At 39.1% G+C, this 21,054-nt stretch overlaps 1 protein-coding gene across 4 annotated transcripts in view; it reads right to left on the bottom strand.

Annotated features, from left to right (window-relative positions):
- LOC139716917 (MAGUK p55 subfamily member 7-like) overlaps positions 1 to 21,054 on the bottom strand; it is a 97,835-nt gene that overhangs the window by 41,238 nt on the left and 35,543 nt on the right. For all 4 annotated transcript variants that reach the window (XM_071628436.1, XM_071628439.1, XM_071628437.1 and 1 more), the window contains 2 exons: positions 14,012 to 14,130; positions 8,448 to 8,525 (listed from right to left, as the gene is read on the bottom strand). In XM_071628436.1, coding sequence (XP_071484537.1) covers positions 8,448 to 8,525; positions 14,012 to 14,130 — 197 coding nt within the window. The remainder of the gene's footprint in view (positions 1 to 8,447; positions 8,526 to 14,011; positions 14,131 to 21,054) is intronic.

Below are 21,054 nucleotides of genomic sequence, written 5' to 3'. Positions count from 1 at the left end.
AAGAAATCACTTCATATATAACCCAAGCGGTAATCTCCAATCCACACAGTCAAGTCTGTGCATTTGTCTTTCATTTTCTTTAACACTGTGCAATAGGATACCCACTTTCTTCTACGCCCTTGTGAAAAGAGACTACCCACATTCCAAATGAAATGGCGAGTGAATGAAACAGATAACAGAGGCCATTGATAAAGATACACACTGGCAACAAGCTGGGGAAAGTATTTATTCTTAAACAAATCACCCAGGCCTTCATATAAAATTTTGTCTACAGTGCCATACAATCCATTTTTTTTTTTAAACCCCGCAATCCCTTTTATTCACTTAAAATGTCTTTTAATTATCCATAAGTTCCACACTTCTGAGAAAGGTGGAGAAAGACGCACATCAGAAGTTCCTCCATTTTCAGCAGAGTTGGTAAGTGAGCATTGCATGATCACTCTACATACAGCTGACATGACTAGTCAACAGGGCAGTTTCCAAATAGAGTTGTGAAATATACAACTCCTCGCCACTTAACAAATGCGCTGTTGACAAATTGGACTCGGGCTGCCACTCGGTTGGGGGGAGCGGATCAGCGAGAACAGCACCATGAATAAAAGATGCCCGCTACCATCGCCATGTTATACTGCGAGTAAACTGCAAGCACACACTCAACATGAATAAGTTATGGGAGGGCTGCAACGAAACTTTCTACCACGAGAGCAGGGCGATGCGCGCACATAATAGAGTCGAAAGATGCGCCACATTTGTAGGCTCCATGTCCCTCATAGCTTTTTTGCGGTATGTTACCATGGCAACCCAACAGACGCAATCCATACACAAAGCCGTGCATTAGCCACAAAATAAGGATCAAGATGTAGCAATGAAGGAACTGGAAAAAAAATAAAAGGGTAGATTGAGTACCCTCCGGTAATATGAAATATAAAGCAAGAAGTACTGTAGGAGAGAAATAAATCATTCATGTATGGTATCAAGAGAAAAGGCTTAGGCTTAGAAGTACAAGACATCTTTTTAAAATCTTCTCTCGTCCAACACTTGTCTTTCAAAGTTAATGCCTCCAAGGTTTCTCTAATATTCATGAAATTCATTGCAAGACCTGCTTCCATCACGCTGTGATGAAGAAAACCATTATTTGCTCATTCAAGCTGCATTACTTTGCCTTGATCTCAATGGCTTGGAAAATATTGCTCTCTTTGCTAAGTGCTCTACGAAGAGAACACACAGTCGTTAAATAGAACAGTCTGTAAAAATGTAGCAAAATTAGACCACAACGGTGCAAAAAGATATGAAGTATCAAGAATAATTGTTAGTATTCATGAAGCATTTCTATATATATATCACAATTACAAAAAAAAAACCTAGAAGAGGCAATAATGCTACCTTTCCTTGGTTCTCCCTTTGGTTTGTAATTTAACCCATAGGCCCGAATTCACGAAGGTAATACAAATGAAACCATGGTTTAAACCATGGACAAAAACCATGGAGCGCCAAGTGTCGCACGGAATATTTCGTTACGGAATTGGTCATTTCGTCGACAAAATGACCAATTCGTTAAATTTCATGGACGAAGTGTTCATTAAGTTACAAAATGTTGTCGTTTCGTTACAAAATAATCATTTCATCGACGAAATGACTGATTTCGTAACGAATTATTCCACGCAACACTTGGCGCTCCATGGTTTTTGTCCATGGTTTCATTTGTACCACCATCGTGAATTCGGGCCATTGAGTACGAAACTATAAGCTGCAATTCCCATAGACACTCGCCCAGAAGGATACTTAGGACTAGTCTTTAATGCGTTAAAGGTAGGGAATCCCATTTGCATGCCTTAAATGAAGAGTTGTGTAAATACAGTGGTATGTTGAAGAGAGTATCATTTTAGAAACTCCCATAAAGTATTGAAAGTGGAAGGTAACATTTAGTACACTTTTAATGACCGTTAGATTTTGAACTGAATTTTTTTCGGGGCTCACCGTAAATTCCAGTACATTACTAGGCTACCTTTGCAGACCCATGCACTGCATATGTGCCCATCATGTATATTTTGTGAAGAAAGTTCATCAAAACTTACAAACATTTCTATATACATGCTTGCCACACACTCTATATGTTATTACATCAGCTCTTATACTATTAGATTTGTGTTTATAGATAAAAAATACAGAAGACCGCAACAAAAAGGCTTAAGTGTGGCTGACACACAGAACTACTGAGTAGTTGAGTTTTGTGCATTATTCAAATTGTAGATAACTGTTGACTTCCGAATTTCTCAGCAGTGGCCTAAACAAGTCCCCTGAGGTTCATATTTAATGTTTTCCTGCATTTTGGGAGGTCTGTAAAAGGGAACCCCTACCTTTAAAAAATACAATTATACTTTTGTCAATGCCTTCGAAAAAAAGTTCACATTGCAAAGTCAACACATCATAAAATTAATTACCTTCCAAGATTCGACTTTCTAGTTTAAAGCCATTTCCAGAGAGGAAATCTAGTGAAGATTTGGGTGCAAGCCAATGGGAGAATTGCCATGGGAAATCATTATCTCATCAAATTTGCATAATATAGGGGATTGTGAGCAATGATACTATTTCATATGTAACATTGAAATTCTATTACTTTATTTCGCCAAAATCTAAAATGACAGACTTTCACTATTCTATGTGTAGAACTTTATCCTATTCACTACATTCATCATCATCAGTGTCTTTTTTCAAAAAGAATGTAACAAAGTTCTCACGTTCTTTTTGAGTTCCTCATTGAGACAATCTTATGATGTAAAGCGAATTGATCAGTATCATATTGGAAGTATACTACATAAAAGACAGTTAAATTACATTATCATTAAAGTCAACTTACACTGGGAAATGGGTTTCTTTTTAATTGATGAGAATGTTTCAGTATTGCCAAATCTTTCTAAATAGCAGTAAATGCAAAATTGCTAACCTCACAAACTGCAAACCTCAAATACATTCAAAGTGATTAAATTCTTCTGTTGAGTTGTTTTTATTGCAATTGATTGATAAGTTGCCCTACACTGACATAAATGAGCACTAAGTTATTCAGTATTTTTAATAGTAGCCATGACAAAAGAAAATATCACTGAAGGTGATTGAGACACCCCCGCCCCGTGACGACAGTCTTACCCAAGGAAATTACAGCACTTGGTGAAAACATGCATTGAAGACAGTATTCCCACCAAGACCAATGTGTGTGCCACATTTCATGAGCTTCAGTCGAATACAGAGGAAGTAGTTCAATCCGCAAGATCTTTCCTTGATCTTCTGCCATTTATATGCCGTTACCATGGCAACGCAGCTTCCGACACGTCCGAAAAATATGTCTTCCACATCTTCCCACCAAGATCAAGGTGTGTGCCACATTTCATAAGCTTTGGTCAAAAAACTGAGGAAGTAGTTAAATCCGCAAGATCTTTCCTTGATCTTCTACCATTAATATGCCGTTACCATGGCAACGTACTTTCGGGTACTGTCGAAAAATGCGTCTTGCACATCTACAACCAAAGGCACACATCTGTACCAAGTTTCATGGAAATTGGGCAAAAACTGAGGAAGTAGTTTGCAACACAAAATTTTCCATCATTTTGGCTCATAATATGTGAGCTGTTACCATGGCAACATACTTTTTGTCACTGTCAAGAAATGTGTCATGCTGACCTATATCCTGAGACAAACATTCAATATGAATTCCATGAGAATTGGAAGAACACTGATGAAGCAGTTTTGCCATGAAGCATTTTGCCCTATATTTTACCAATAACATGCCGTTACCATGGCAACGCACTTTTTGCCACTGCGGAAATATAAGTCTTGCACATTAACATATTCAGATGAACATCTGTACCTAATTTCATAAAAATTGGTCAAAAACTGTGGGAGGAGTTCGCGACGCAAGATTTGTACCCATTTTTGCCCATAATATGCCGTTACCATGGCAACGTACTTTTGGGTACTGTCAAAAAAATACGTCTTGCACATCTACAACCCAAGGCACACATCTGTGCCAAGTTTTATGGGAATCGGTTGAAAACTGAGGAAGTAGTTCGCGACGCAAGATTTGCAACGGACCGACCGCCCGACCGCCCGACCGACCGCCCGCCCGACCGCCCGACCGTCCGCTGATTCCTATATACCCCCTTCAAACTTCGTTTGGCGGGGGTATAATCATGGGCATACATACTCAAGCAGGGTTCGAACCTACAACCTCCTAATCACTGGACAGGCGTCTTATCCACTAGACCACTGAGCTTCTGCCCGACAGCTAGTGCTGGTTCTAATCCTTATAGAACCAACACTTATAGCAATCAGCAGGTATATACACTGTAGATGGAAAGTACACTGACATAATTCCAACATAAAATGTATTTTGTACCCAAAAGGAGATATCAGAACTATGATAGATCACTGAACACAGGAAGGCTTTTTTGGCTGGTTTTTAAAAAGTTAACCATGTCATGCTGACTCTGCTTCGTACACACATTGCTGCAGAGATTTATATCACATAACTGCCATTCCAATTCTGCAGAAATTAAGTTCCAGGTAGTCCAATCCGATCCCGATCACATCACACCAGGATTAAAAGGTTTCCGTTCTCCAACCTGAGGTGTCCCTTTTGATTATAAAACGACACATATAGGTGGCTCCGCCCTTCACCAATTTTAGAAGGATAGAGAACCAAATTACGGGAGGGGGAGCTCTAGAGAGACGGGTGTCCCAGAATGACCCCTGCTGACAGATTGGGTGTTGGTGTGTGTGGGGGGGGGGGTGGGGGGGAGGGGAGAGGATGGTGAGGCTGGAGGATGGATTTGGATTAGGAGTAACAAAACTTTCATTGGCTGTCAGTAACACTCTGGATCAATATGGCAGGTTATTGCAAGGTTGTTTAAAGATCCAGTAGCTAGCATGGGGATAGCATGGAGTGCGGAGGTTGGCCTAGCTCGGATACAGTCAAGAATCTTGCCGATCACTATCCCCCTGTTCAGATGCAAGCCAGTTTATACCAAAAGTTGATAAAGAAACAACATATAACTATAAAGAATAATCATATAGCCGACAGACCGTTCAGAGGCTAATCTCAACCATTCTGGAAAACGTATAGATGCGCAGTTTCTCACTGCGCACGCCATTACGATCACGAGTGACAGGTATAGGGTCACCTTTTGTGCGCGCTCCCATTAAGTCCCGCCCACAGTTCTATGGTCGCCATACGTTCAGACGCATAATGGACATGATGGAATGCTGATTCATTATCGAGTTCTAGTTTGAAAGGATGCTCTGACCATCGTTTCGCTATACATCATTTCGTTAGTCAGCGTTCAGACGTATAAATTCTTATGTACCATTCTAGAACAATTTTTTTTTGTGTGTCTGAACACCCTGCATGTAAGTACAAACATAGCCAAAGAATCTCAAATGGAGTTGACTGTTACCAATGAGCCAAGCACATATTTATACTGATGGGCACTATTCATGGTTTTTCGAACATATTTTTCGAATGAATTCTGTAAGAACACTGAATCATAGAGACGCTACCCTGATAGCGAGTCACAAAATTGAGAAATGTTTGCAATGTGAATGGTACTACATTTCTTTTTCCAGCTAAATTATGCAGACAAACTAGCCATCATGATTTAAATGATTGTTGTACTGCAGCAGCTAGGCATTGGCAACCTAAACTCACACCTCCGAAGCATGCTGCTAAAATATCATTTCCATTGCGTGAAGTAGGCGAGCTCTTTCCAACTGTATGATTCTGACAAGATTGACTGTAGTATTCACATAGGCATGAGGATTTCGGGGCTTTTAATGCATACATAGTGTCCTTGGTTCAGACTGTGGGGGGGGGGGATCATCCACTAACAACACAGAGTACTGCTTACTGAGGATTGACTTTTGTGTGAAAACCTGTCAAAGCCTATTTAGCAAGGGTGCATCGATATCTTGATTCAATGATGAAAACTCCTACGATCCAAGTCTCGCTAGTTCGGCTACTAGTGCAGCTACGAGTCTCCCTAGCTTAGCTAGACTGAATTCATTGACATAGAAAGGAATGCATTTAAAGTGTGAATGGGGCTCAAGAGAGGAGAGTACCACCCCCCCCCCCCCCAAAAAAAAACAACCAACCCAACAAATAACGGTCTTTCATCATTGTAATAAAATGATATTTGTGATTTGCATCTAAGGAAGGTCAAGCCAAGAGACTCACTGCAAGTCCATAATTTCAGCAACTCATGATCATGATAAAACTATACAAAAAACCCCACCAAAAAAACTGCCTACATACAGTGGCTACACTCTCAGCTCATTTGCAAGTCCATTTGCTGTTTCATTATCAAACTCAAACATATCAAGCCATGCTACATACACACTAACCTTTAGTGTTACAGCACAGATAGTGATGAAAAAGTGTTTTTTAAGTACTTATAGTATGCTATATTATATAAGTCAAACATTTAGCTATTCTACGATACTGGAAAAAACCCCAAACAGTGCTCTAACAATGATTATTACGCTTGTACATGAAATATACTGCCAATGTGAAGCCTATCTTCTGATGGATTTGGCTCGGGCAAGTTTGACTGTCTGAAGATATTTTAGTGAGTATAATTAGTAAAGCCACCAAATTAACGGAGTGCAAACTCGTATCTACAAGCATAAATCTTACTGACTGCTCTCATCAAGTGAACCATCAATTGAACGTGTTCTTACCCCTCCCCCTTGCCCATTCACGCCCCCCATCCCTCTCTCAAATAACTCCTTTCCCTCTCCTATTCACTTCCTTTGGAATAAACATAGAAGGGCAGGTGAAGAAATGAGTAGTAAACAAGTCCATTCTGATTTATGGCTGGAACAGAGAGGGAGGTAATAATTAGAGCATGCAGTATATTTTTTCTCATTTCTTTTTTCCCCAAGGCTGATGAGTTTACTCTGCGTTTTGGTTTGTTTTTGTTTTGTTTTGTTTGTTTTTTCCCATGGCTCTCCGGAAACGTGGCTCAGACCACGAGCATGTGGCGCGCAGAAAACTCATTAATGAGTAAGAGGGTCATCTTGGCATGATTGCAAGTTTGAAGGTAGGGTCCATTTCTTTTGCTCAACTCGATTCAAGCTGGAATTCATTAAGAATATATCAATATTCTAAAGGTACTGTTATCATTGGGAGCAGTGATTTTAAAAATGTTTGAGATATCACATTTGATGCATATGAGTAGGTCATCTGTATCACAAAAATCGTGTGTGAACTACACATTGTGCTTCACAGGGAATTTATGATACAGATGAAGTTGATCTAAATGAAATTGGTGTAATGCAATCACAGATAAGGAAAACTTTGAGCCAAATTAGACATGAATTAACAGTTGGAATGTCATATCATCAGACATAGGGTCCTGTGGGAACTATCTATTAAAAGTCACATGAATATGGCAGTGCTGGCTTAGAAATTTTTAGTTTCTTTGTGAACACACATACGCATAACCATTATATTCTCTATCTCTTTTTGCAGGGACTGACTTGTTCTGTCTTAGGCAATGATTACTGATACAGCATCCCTGATACAGCAAGGGAAAAGTTACAAATAGAAATATATCTTTTGCTTAAATACGAAATTGGTTATATCTTACGAGTGGTAAACGGAGAAGTATTCTACAAGTACTATCATAGCTGCCTGCATGACCAAGTTGATCATTTCATGGTATGCATGAAAAGCTTTTTACAAAGCTGACCAATTAAAGCGGTCATAACTACTCTTACAATTTGATATTTTGGTCACCTTGGCTCAAAATATAAGTTACTGAAGTCAATATGCATAAGTTGGGTATACTGTCCATAAAACTTAAATCATCCATTTTATTAACGGACAATTTTTTCCTCAAATGTAAATTGGACATCCTATATTTTTTTCTGTCCAATGCATAATTCCTCATATGCTTACATTACAAATACATACATGCGTGAACAAAAAAAGAAATACACAAAATGGATGCTAGACATAAGATGTTAACATGTGCACAAGGTGTGTTAAAACCATCCATGAATAATTATGCAGAGGGAGTATTAGTTTCTCCCCCACGTCCACAGAATACATGCTGCAGAGACTCCAACCCCAAGCACCTTCTGATCTGGAGATTCTCCCGCCCGATACCCCTAGCTAACGGGAGACTCCAAGTTGATGTATGCGAAGCGCGAAGTTCCTAGGATTCTAGATGTTCTCTGGTGCTATCTAAGGCTTATTTTTTCAACACACGATAGAAATAAAGAAATCCTTTCCACCGGGAGACTCAGAGCCAGGGCGGGAGAAATCAAATCTCAAACGGGAGAACGGGAGATTGTGCAAAGATGGGCTTTCGGTGGGAGATCTCCCGTCGAAAATGGGAGAGTTGGAGTCTCTGCATGCTGTAGCTCTAGAGAAATGTACACTGTCATCTTCTTACCTCATACAATGTCTGGAATGCATTATTATCTGCTGGTGGGTACTTCCGGTCATCAAACTCCTCTATGATAGAATGTGCCTGCAAAGAAAAAAAGTACAAATTTATTGTTAACCCATTGAAGACTACATCTGTAGTCCTGAGTATTCTCCAGCTGGGGTGAGTGTAGCCTTTTGTCAAGGCCCTCTCGCTGTATGGTGAAGAGAGCCCAGCTGAGTGGGGTTGCGCGAGGGCCTTTTGAGATCTGCTTTGCATCCTTTTGTTAGCCCTTTGAATTACCGACTTTTGCTCCCCAATTTCGGGAGCAAAAGTCGACCAATCAGCGTGTCTGTCTGCTCTAACCCGATACGAATGCACGCCACAGACCCACAGAACTCTACAGAGAGAGGGGGGGGGGGGGGAGAGTGTGTAACTTTCTGTGCACTGACCTCTGCTGGTGGTCAGTGATGCATGCGAACAACAGGCGTGACAACACCAAGGCTGAAGAGGATGTGGGGAGCGCGCCATTCCATTGGTCGACCAGAACCCGTAAATATGAATATTCAGAAGGGTTCACGTGTTATGAATAATAATATGTGAAGCAGATCTCAAAAGGCCCTCATGCTGTCGTGCTCGGCTGGGCTCGCTTTGCTCGCCCATTACAGCAAGAGGGCCTTGACAAAAGGCTAGGGTAAGTGGGAAATGCTTATTATAGGAAAATCAGTCCATCTTCAGCGGGTTAATGTGCAGTGAAAATAAAACTCTGTTTATAATCGATCATAGGTGCATAAATATTGAGCAAATGTCTCACAACAGAGATATAATTGGATAGTGTCCTTGTTTAGTTTTTGGCATGAAACGAAGCAAAATGTCATATTTTCTCCAAAGTCATATTCTAATGATGACCAAGCACAAGAATTACTACACATCAATCTTTCTACAATTTACATGATGCTTACATAAATCTGTCGTATGAAATGGCTTCAAAGAAATATATCACATTCTGGAATTTTCATTCCTACCAAATGAGGATGTGATTCATTGGTGGTCAGTAGTATAACATTGCTGATTCACAGTCTCCATAAGATATTATATTTAACAATACCTATTTTCTTTTTCAACCATACATCTACTTGCACTGTTCTGAGACTTGTTGCGCTTATCTTGAGCTTACGCTATGTTTCTTTAGATACAATTATTCTTCCCCGAGGGGGAGAAACTCCTTGCTGGCTGATCTTAAAGGTATTTTTTACCACTGGGAGCAGTGATTCAAAAAATGTTTGAGTTATCATGTTTGATGCATATGTGTATGTCAGTTGTATCACAAAACATCCTCCCAAATAAAATTTTACAATAAAGCCTTTAGATATAAGGAGATATAACTATTTTTCTCACTAAAACCATAATTGTAGATGATTTAGACTAGAAACAATTCTATTATAACTATTGCTGACATTTTGTATATTCAACAATACTTAACACTGATTATAATGATTACAACTTTTACATTGGTTGTTTCTATCCTTAACTCACATTTTAAAACTATTTTGAAGCACTAAAGCTGGGTTTTTGTTGCATCTGCAAATGGTAAATGATGCCCTTAATGAAATGATAAAGAAGGAAGATTTAAATGTAAAGAAACAAGTTCATTTCAAGTCAAAGTGATGACTTAATAGGTAGGTAAAGAAAACCACCCCACTTTCAAATTATGCTGCTGACATAAGATATCATAAAGTCATACTACCTTTTCCTTCTTACAGCAATCAGTTATCAACTTATTGTGAAATATGGAAAAAAAGTCTCACAATTACCTATGGTGTGTTCGTCAATGAAGCTGGACTAACAAGGCACTTAAGAAGTCAAGTTGCAAATGAAACAAAAAGCATGTCAGACATGACACATTTTATACATCAATCAAAGTTGATGTGACTGGCAAATATCTCATTTTCATCACTGCAAGCCAAGACAACTATGCGTACAAAGGGGTGCAATGATCACCCTTATCTCCAACATCCGTGTGAAGCGTTAATTATACCTATCGTCGTAAACATCACCAGTCTGATGTCACTAATGCGTGACCTTTCATTTGTAAACACATCCAGGATCAACAAATCAAAATAGAACACAAGTTTGATCACTCCGGAATCTTAAACGCTACTAAATATAGCCTTGCGGAGACAATTCAGGCCTTTTACTAATCATGTGACGCAGCCAAGTCACTCTTTGTCTATTAAATACATAAAAAATCTGAAATAATGGTAAGAAAAATACACTGGTATTAAGACACGACAGGAAATCTGCACTGAGCCGTAGGTAGTCATCGCTACCCTTGCCTCCAGTGGTAGTCGGCGGCGGTGTTTGCGGCTCGAATGTTCCACCGTGACACATGGGGGGAGTCATAGGCATTGCAATAGCTCTCATCTTTCTTCTCTCATACATAAGATTGTACATCTGACAGGAAGACATCACTCAATGCACTCTCATCGACACATTCTTCCCATCGGCCTCCGCCAGAGAAACAAGGCAAAAAAAGCTAGATATTACACGAGGAGGAGGATATAATTTCCGAGATAGTCTGTGAGAATGAGAGGATGTACTGTTCACTATGACAAATGCAGAAGAAGCTTGTCTTGCATCATATATTTGTGTCTAATTTGCACCCAAGTCTTATTTCCTGTGCCGATGCATTCTCCTTGCTTTTTAATGCCTCAAGAGAAATGCTATGAATCATTTCAAATGTGGTGTTTCACCTCGTCTAGACTCTCATAAAAATGCCCAAAGTGTTTGCCATTTGTTCGCTTCAACAAAAGGACAGGTCCACTTTATTTGGGGGCATTACACTTGGAACTGTTTGTAAATCATAAGGAATTCATTCATGCATCCTTCCTATGTTGTAACAACACAAACTGTATGCAATCCTTGATTTTGATTGCTTTAAAATATGCACCTTTTTGCAGATAAACCTTTTCCCCCCCCCCTTCTATTGTTCAAGATTTGTGACTCAACATCTATCAATATGTATTCTCTTATTTTCTTTCATTTCGCATCATATCCTACTACAGTCATGTAAAACACAAATCACTCCACAGTAGGTACTATATTACTATACTAAAGCATGCTTTCGCTTGAAGGGGACAATATTAATTGCTACATCGCAGAGGAAATCTCTTTAAAGCATGTGAACACTGTATACATGGTACAATTTGGGTCTATTTATTTTCATAAATTTTGTGAGTCAACCAACAACCACGAAATTCTAATGCAACAAGTATGCATTGCATATTCTCTGCCTAAAGGTGGGTACACGGTGTAATATGAAACTTATTTTAATGAAAAGGGGAAATTCTTCTTTCTCATTCCATCAATGTGGTCCTTCATCACAAATGTAACCACCTGGAATACCGTCTTACAAGTCCCAATCTGCAAAGTATCTGGCATACAGTAGTTTTGAGAGTACGTACAATTCATTCTTTAGAGATAGATTTCAAGATTTCAAGTTGATTTATGATGAAACTAATGACAATTCAAAGGTCATGCCCTTGTTGCAAAAAGGACCAATTGCCCACTATGACTTGAATAGTGCAAACTGATGAATGGACACAAGACTTAACTCTCTGTGGTCTTGGCATGATGTTGCATCCACAACGAAAAACTAATCAAATGTTGTACGACCTTTACCATTTACGCCCCAGTATACCATGGCAAAATCCATAAGACCCGATGACCGAATCAATTATGTTGTCGGCCAGCCCAAAACGACAAATATTAGAGAGGCTCAGATCCCAAAGGAAATCATTAAATGACCATAACTAAGCGTGCCGGTAAATGACCATAAGTGAGCGCATCCTGGTAAATGAGCCATAAAAATGATATCCCTCAAGCATTTCAAATATCCTATGAGCTACCCAAGCTGTCACTTTTGTCTGAGTCATGACGCATAACCCGTTGTGTCGACATTAGCTTGGAAACATAGATAGATAGGTTTCTGTCTCCTTTCTTGCAATCTTCTGGACTGTCAGGAATTCATACATTTTCTACCGTAGGTTATCCCTGACAAATTGTTCTTGAAGGGCCCCAAACAGCCCATGTACATGTATATTACTATAAAATTTGACATTTTTTTTTTTTTTTTTTGCACAAGTCATTTTTCGTGCTTGGTCTAGAAAGGACAAAATTTGAGTGCAATCAATTTGACTGAAGACACTTTGCCGCTGATAAAGCATTAACTGAACACAACAAAACAAAATGCACCAAGTATTTGTTTAAAAATTTGCTGTATTTTGCTGCTAAAATATGGAGAGTAAATGGTGTGAAAATTTCTTGACTGAGAGACACTCTTTGTATTAAGTCTATGGCATCTTGGTACATTGTATCAACATGTCTTTACCAATCTACATGAGCACTGCAAGAATTCAACTACGCAGACTGTTCACAATTTAATATCAGCATTTCAGATCTTTGTAAAATTTGCCCACTATACACTATAACAAGAGAAACTCACTTTGTGTGAAGGGGTAGGGCCTACAGGTTCACATCAATGGGTTCGCACGTATAAAATTGAAACTAATCAAACACAATATAACATGAAGATAACTACTGTGTATGCAGCAATTTGTGTGTGTGTGTGTGTGTGTGGATAAACACAAAAGAAACAATGTGTGTCAATTGTTATTTACAAAATTAATAGCTCACAAAAGTTTTGTCTCTGCTTTTGGAACTCATAAAAGTTCTGGTTCCTGGAATCAAAACACATTGTTTATTGTCTCCAAGTTTGAAAATCACTATTTTTTTTTTCTCCATTGAAAGAAAAATTACCTAATTCCATCACTGTGGTTCTGAGTTTGCCAATTTGACCACTCGCAATATTGTTTAAGTTCCATAATGCAAAATATCACAATGCAAAATACATGAATATGGCGAATGCACTATTCACAACCCTAAAACCACAAATTGAATGTAGCCTATCAACAACCTCTGTGGACAACTGAGTTGGACAGACATCAAGCTTCAAAGATATTCAATTCCACAGTTATAGCCTACCAACCAGAATTATCAGGGAAAACTAATAATTTATTAAAAAGTGAGAATAACACTAACAACTTAACCTGTATGAGGACGGTTTGATTTTGCTACATCATACATTTCACATAGACAATAGTATACTGAGTATACTGGGGACTCGTCTTCAACGGGTTAACTTGGCCACAGGTGCTACAGTGTGGCCAAGGATGTTACCCTCTACATGTATAAATTTGATGAAAAATTAATGAATACTTGTGTAAAACACACACAAAATTAATATCCAAGAGTTTCTTTGTCATTTTCCATATACCTACCTTGTAAATCGACAATTATGAATACAGCTGTGTTTTTTTTTTTTTCATTGAAAAAATTCGTTACGTAATAGTCACATTGAATGAAAGAAGAGTTGAACAATTCAAGAGCGGGCAAATAACATGTGATCTACACTACATCATCATTTTAACACCCATTCGATACAAATATGAAAGTACTGTTACTAGTGAAATAAATCAAAATTCTGGACGGATCTTTGTTTTTATCTCTGGAGGCAGCTATCAGGTACACACCTGGCACAGAGCGGCGAGTTCTTTGTTGTTGAGAAGGTTTCTCAGGAACATGTGGTTCTCGTGCCGCTCTCCGATCGTTCCACAGATCTGATCGAGGCAGCCCAGCAACTGCTGCAGAGCTATGGATACGGGCACAAACAAGGAAACAAACACAAAACTTTCATGAGTATTTTGGTGCATTAATGTTGCAAATGTGCTGCAAAAAAAAAAAGAAAAAAAAATGACCATGTTTGGGAACCTCCCACATACAAATACACAGTTATAGCACAAGTGACAATAATGGTGATAAAAATGTAATGATAATAATAAACAGACACAATGAAAATGGTTATGATGATGATGGTAACAACACCAACAATGATAATATCAATGAAATAATAATATAACAACAACTCTTCCCCTTTCTTCTTTATTGAAACTTAAAGGGGATGGCTAGTAACTGATCAGTGGGAATCAGTGGGAATGCTGGGGGATTATTGTTCCAATTCTTGTGGGATTCATTTAAGAGTACATTATATATCTATTGTTGTGTGAAAATTATTTGCTTCAGAACGGTCTCATGATCAAGTAATTAAGTGCAGTTTAATGCCCTGTCACTGTACAGGCATGATAACATGGAAACATTAAACTGCACATGACTTGAATATGAGACCATTCTGAAGCAAATAATTTTCACACAACAATAGATATATACATGTAATGTACTCTAAAATGAATCCCACAAGGATTGGAACAATCATCCCCCAGCATTCCCACTGATTGCCACTAATCAGTTACCAGCCACCCCCTTTAACAAACATTACCAGAAAGGGTTATGCACTTTCCTGGTAGAATTCATAGGAAATCTTAATTGGAAAAATATGCTTACAAAGCCTTGTGCAGTTTAGAAGGCCGTGGTCACTACAAGTCTCTCTGTCTTATCTGCATTGTTTGTCATTGCGGACACCTCCTGTCCTTTTCCCAATGAGCTGCATATGTTTACATAATGTTTAGACACGGGCCTTATGAACAAATCCCATGTTTGTCATTATATTGGGATTCTACGCTCAGAATGAATGAATTATCATTTCCTGTGTTTTTGTTCATTTTTTTTTGTCCTTGCATCCGCGACAACGAGGCAGCATCTTTTTTTTTTTTCCTTCCTCCTTCAAATAAAAACAAAAACAAAACCACAAGACGAGGAAACTTGGCACAAGTATTCAAAAGTCTTGATCTGAAGTATTCTTATTGCCATTTGAAGAAACTTTGAATTTGTTAATGGTATCGATGTTGTTCAACACTGCCCATTCTTGAATTCAAGTAGCAGGTGTATCTAACACAGTATCGGGCCTCCTGTGAAGTGATAGACGTCAATGGCTCTGCTTAAATTCTTTATAAATTGCGTGCGCCTGTCATTATTAGCCATGGATGGAGCCTGACTCAAAACCTCCTGGCTGTGAATATCTGAAAAGTTCAAATGGGCCACAAACATGTGAGGTCTTTATTGCCCAACACATTCTCCTAAAGACATCATCAGGGAAGGTGATATGTGGCAGACACTATCTTTCACATCTCTCTTTACAGAGAACACTGGAAGGTGATCATAGGTTTCGGGCATCATCGCCGTTATGGCCTCAGCGGCATTTTCTCCTATCCCTGATGGGAATCTCTTGATTCTCGGAATACGAGCCCAGTCCGCTGCACTACTTCAGTCAATTGAACCACACTAAATGAAGGATGCCAAAGAAATTGCCTAGATAGTGTCACTGTACAGATCGTACCTCTACCTTGCACGTTTGTCTCAATTGTCTTCATTAACGTTTACAGCAGAATATTGGGTTTTCTTTGCACTGGATCAGAATGTGCTACGAGATATCTTGAGCTATTGCCAAATTTGGTAATGAAAGAGTAATGTTTTAATTTCTACATGAAAGCAACTATATAAAAGTTTTGCATACATCCCACCAACCATAAAACACTTTGTATAGCTTACTTCAACATGTGTTTATACAAAAACAGGTAAATATGAATATTAATTATGTTAACAACGATAAAAAACTACTGGTATACACAATATATTCCGCAAGTCTAATTTTTTGCGAATTGGGACATCCCAACAATTTAGCGAGTGGTTAAATTCGCGATCATGGAATGCAGTGATTAATGGAGAAATGTACACATGTATGCACATTGCATTTGTGTCTGCATCTGAGTAGATGTTTTTGTGCATCATTAATTTGGTGAATGGCAATGGACTCGCAAAGTGCAAAAAATAAAAACCTGCAAAATCAACAGTACTTCTACAATAGGTTTCATGAAGACTACAATTTTGACAAACTCAGGCTTTTACTAAATTCAGTTTCAGTGTCTATAGAGTCTATGGCAAACTGGATTGATGTTGAACCCAACATAAAACCACAATGAACTCATCCTCTGCATGCACTTTGAATGACATCGTAATTACATTTCAAGCACACATTACCAGTAACCAGATGCCATTACCCCATTAACAATGTAAACGGCCATTAAGAAGTACAGGTATTGAACTTATTCAGTCACACTACTAGTCAAAAGGGCCCCAGTACACAACACTAATGTTCTCCAATAGACTCTTCACACTTGAAGAGAAATGAAGCGGCTGAAATACCGTGTTAACAGCAATTGATTTCAATTCTCCACACAATATAAAATGTTTCTTTTGATCCTTATATGGGCAGATGATACCCTGGAAATAACTTACAGCTAAATTTATTCTCTAGAAATGACACTATTGCAGATAAGAACATGCATTACACTGCATACATATTGCACTCCCAGGTGCTAGTACCTGATTACAGAATCATGATTATGATACAGTATGCATCTTTATACAGCGAAATGTTTATACGTAATCTTCTTTGTCAAAATGAATTGGGTAATGAGTGCACTTGCAAGTTGCAATACTTAACACTGCTGTGAAATTTTCACTCTTCTGTTTTTTCTAAGCTATGAACTGCCACTAGAATCTTTATTAGGATGAATCTGCTATAACTACACAGTTCTGTATTAGCATCAATTAGGCCATTAGTGTCTTGTAATGTTTAAGATCAATTCATGTGAGAAGTTTGAGTTCTTATGCACAAAACATTTTAGCCAAAGAGAGGAGAGAGAAAAAAGTGGGTTTTTATTATGTGGTACAACTGTATTCAGATTGATCATTAGCAATGAAAAGACCCAGAAAACTGTCTATATATTATTGCAAAAGAAAGGGGGATGGAAATTTTAGTGACAAGTCATTCAGCAAAAATATGTTTGCTATGTATGTAAAACGGTTGAAGCCAACACAATCAGATGAAAAGAAAACAAATGCACAAAAAAACAAACAAATCATTCACTCATCCCTGCATTCATCGCACGTCTAGATGAATTATGAAACGTGTCATTAGGCAAACACTCTACTCGATCAGCCGCAAAATTGTCTTCACAAGATTATACCCAGCTCACTGATTGCTCTTCTCCCCCATCTGGAGTTTCAATTCAGAACTAATGGCAAGTGACATTAAACACATCAATGGATACTGTACACTCAAAGCCCATGAAAAGTTTAGGGAACCCAGTGGAAAACATATGTTGAAGTGCTTTTATCACAAAGGTCATAAAAGAAGACATACATTGCGTACAGTACTGTAAATCCGGAAATCTTCATGTGCATTTTAAGTTTGCAAAATTTCTGCAATTCACAGAATTAAATTGCATGCAAAAATCCTCGTCTACACTATGTGCATTGAATGCCAGTAGCAATTCTCGAAAATTTTGTGCCACGAAAAAAGGTCGTCCGCTCCAATACGCGAAAACTGCATGCTGCGAACGTACATGTATCTTGCTTTGCTGATTGCATAAATTTGATTCACCACTAGCATATAAAATTTCAAAAATTGCAGACAATTCAATGAATTTTATTTTTTTTTCCTCATTGTACAGACAAGTCAAGATATTACAATGTAAGCATGTAAAGCAGAAGTGAGGTCGAACGTATGACCAACACCTTTGAGAACAGCATAATTTTTTTAGTGCTGTACTTTGAAGAATAGTCTTGGTTGCAGACCTCCCACATCGTAAAATTGCAGGTCTGCGAGACATCTCGCGACAAGGTAGATAAGAAGTTCTCCCAGTCTGTGTGGATTCACATGACAGTGGGATGCGATCCCTCCTCGGTGACGCAATGCGATCTTCTAGGAACATGATGCAGGTGTGTGAGCAAGGAGCAAACATCGGCGAAGACCAGGGTAGTGACTGTCTGACCTTTCAAGTCAAGAGGGGACACATTACAAATGAGGCAGATACCTTTGTATGTACATCCAAACAGTGTACATTTAAATTGTAAAGGTCCCTCGTCGGACAGAAGTGAAAAATGAGAGTCACGGAGGGGTTAAAGGAGGAGGAGGATCTTGAGTGTGCTGCATAATGGAGGGTGAAAGAGAGGAGGTGGGAAATGGAGGAAGGAGAGAGAGAGGAGGAGGTAAGATGGAAGAAGGGGAGAGGGGAAGAAGAGGGAGGGTTGGGGAGGGAAGGGAGGGGGAAGAGAATTAGCTGGCAGCAATGCTTCAGATGGGACCTGGTATACAGGGGGGGGGGGGGGTTATCATCATTACCCATCGTAACTCTTTGGCAATAACCAGATACATCAAATATTTACACCCTGGTGGGGTTTGGGGGATGACAAATATGTTTGTCTGTCAACAGGGCTGGCTTGAACATGGAATATCTGCCTTGGAAGGGGGCAGAAATGTACGCAACCCTGACGGAACATTTCCCCCCTGGAAGTGTTTGAACAGCTCTGACGGTGACAGACATTGGAGATGTACAAGTGAGCGCTGCTCCTTATACCAAGCCGACAATCCAGCTAGTAAAGATGCAGCCTGAAGCTCCTGACGCTCCCTCAATGAGAGTGCAGAGATGGGCTTATATCTCAGAAAAACTCATTTCTATCTTCACAAGTCAGCATCTACCAAGATCCCTGAGACTCGGATCTCAGGTATCTTTCTCATGCTCATACGTCTGACAAGCTTTTACTCACGCCTAACAACAAAGACCACAAAACACACACAAACACACACACACACAAATGGATTTCCATTTACCAAAATAGTCATATTTTGAGAAAATATCTTCCTAAACTCGGATAAGGAAAACTATTACATTCAGTAGGCACTAGATCGCAGAATTTACAATGCTAAAGCTGCTTACGTATGTACCATAGGAGGGGGTACGCTAGTTCCCCTCCCCCCCCCCCCTTCAGAGTATGCACTGTGAGGATGACTGATGTGATATCACTATTGTCACTTATCTATTTTTCCTGGTATACCATTACTTTTGTTACAAGATTACCAGAAGCTGTTCTACAGAGACTTAGAAAATAAAACAACATCTGGGAAGATTTTTTTTCTTACTTCTATCAAACAACAGAGACATTTTGAGCTAAAATGTGGAAAAATGCACTCTGAAATGATTATTTTCTTTATCATTTCAAGTCTGATGGTCGGCTCCTACAGAAAAGGCCAGGGAAAGATAATGACTACAATGTAGGCCTTCATGTAGGGCCTACCTTTGAAGAGACACTCCCAACATGCTTTTCAAATGTATTTCGTGAAAAATAACATACACTCAAAATCTTATAGTTTAGATAAAATTAGAGTGTTAACATTCTATGTCAGCACAGTCCACTCTAGCTGTGTATTAACAGCAAGTGCGAGAGCAGATCTTTGTTAACCAATTAACCAGAATACCTCACTAAATGAGATGAAATCTTTTTAATTCCTAGAAAGTGCTCATTCAAATCCTACCCAACTAATAGGAGTACGTCCCTACCAAGTCGTATCCCTTTATGCCAAGACTATTTTCAGTGGGCAAAATAGTTGTTACAAGAGATATTATACATATCAAATAACTATGCTTGCCCCCTGATCACTACAAAGACATTTAAAAGAAAAGAGTTCCATATTTTTTTTTCAATGTGCTGCACAAAGTCTTAACTTTCAATACCTCACAGAGGTAGAACCATTCTCAGTGAGATGTACACATTGTGTATAGATACGGCAATGTACAACTGTAAGAACACAGCTTGATAAATTCACCTTTCCATTCACACTGCATTTAAAACTTATGACATTACAGCACTTGAAAAATATTACCAGTTATTGCTGTATTATAAACTGAATAGAACTTGCCCCTCCAGTTTACAATTTTCCTCATGGACGAAAGAGGAAGCTCTCAGCACAGCTGCCTGGTGACTTTCACATAAATAATTCAAGTTTCTGAAAGGTCACAATGTTTCAGTGGCAGTGTGAACAGCCCTATTAAAATGGGATAGATGGGATGGGTGGGGGGGGGGGGGGGGGAGGGGATACGGAAAAAGAAAAAGAGCAGACCAAAACAAATTGCATCATGATGGATAACAAGGTCAGTAGGACCAGTCAAAACTGGCACAACTGGACCAAATCTAATTAGGCCCAGGAAGCCTGGGAGTGATGCTGGGTGCAATAAGGACGGGTGAGCTTGTTTTGTGGAGAATGAGGTCCCACCAGTGGGGCTACCCACTGGAGAGGGTCTGGGACTTGAGGCCAGTCATTACTGGCTTGTTACCTTATCCAGGTCACGTTCCATCCATTTGTGAACTGTTTTGCCACCCAACTCCCCCATTCATCAAAGAGCAATTTTAGGATGGATTCACCCACTGGGTTTATCTCTCTAAATAACAGATACAAACCGCTATCATCACTGAAGCAGCAGCATGAATTGCTAGCCACAATACACCATGATTTCCATAATATGTGCTTTTCCCCTACAATTTTTAGGGACCTGTGGAGCCAGCTAACCATCTCAAAGACTTAACGTCTCAAGCATACCTTGAGTTAACATGTAACAGCTATGTATGTTATCAACGGTAGTCGGATATAAAATGGCACTCAATCAAGCTTTCTATGCAATGTGTAGCCCATTAAAGGGAAAGTCCATCCTTCAAGGGGATGGCTAGTACCTGATCAGTGGGAATCAGTGGGAATGCTGGGGGATGATTGTTCCAATAC

Source organism: Diadema antillarum, unplaced genomic scaffold (genome assembly GCF_040938485.1).
Source record: "Diadema antillarum isolate AM-2024a unplaced genomic scaffold, OU_Dant_1.0 scf00000071, whole genome shotgun sequence".
NCBI classification, from domain to species: Eukaryota; Metazoa; Echinodermata; class Echinoidea; order Diadematoida; family Diadematidae; genus Diadema; species Diadema antillarum.
This window is presented reverse-complemented; position numbering and strand designations above follow the sequence as displayed.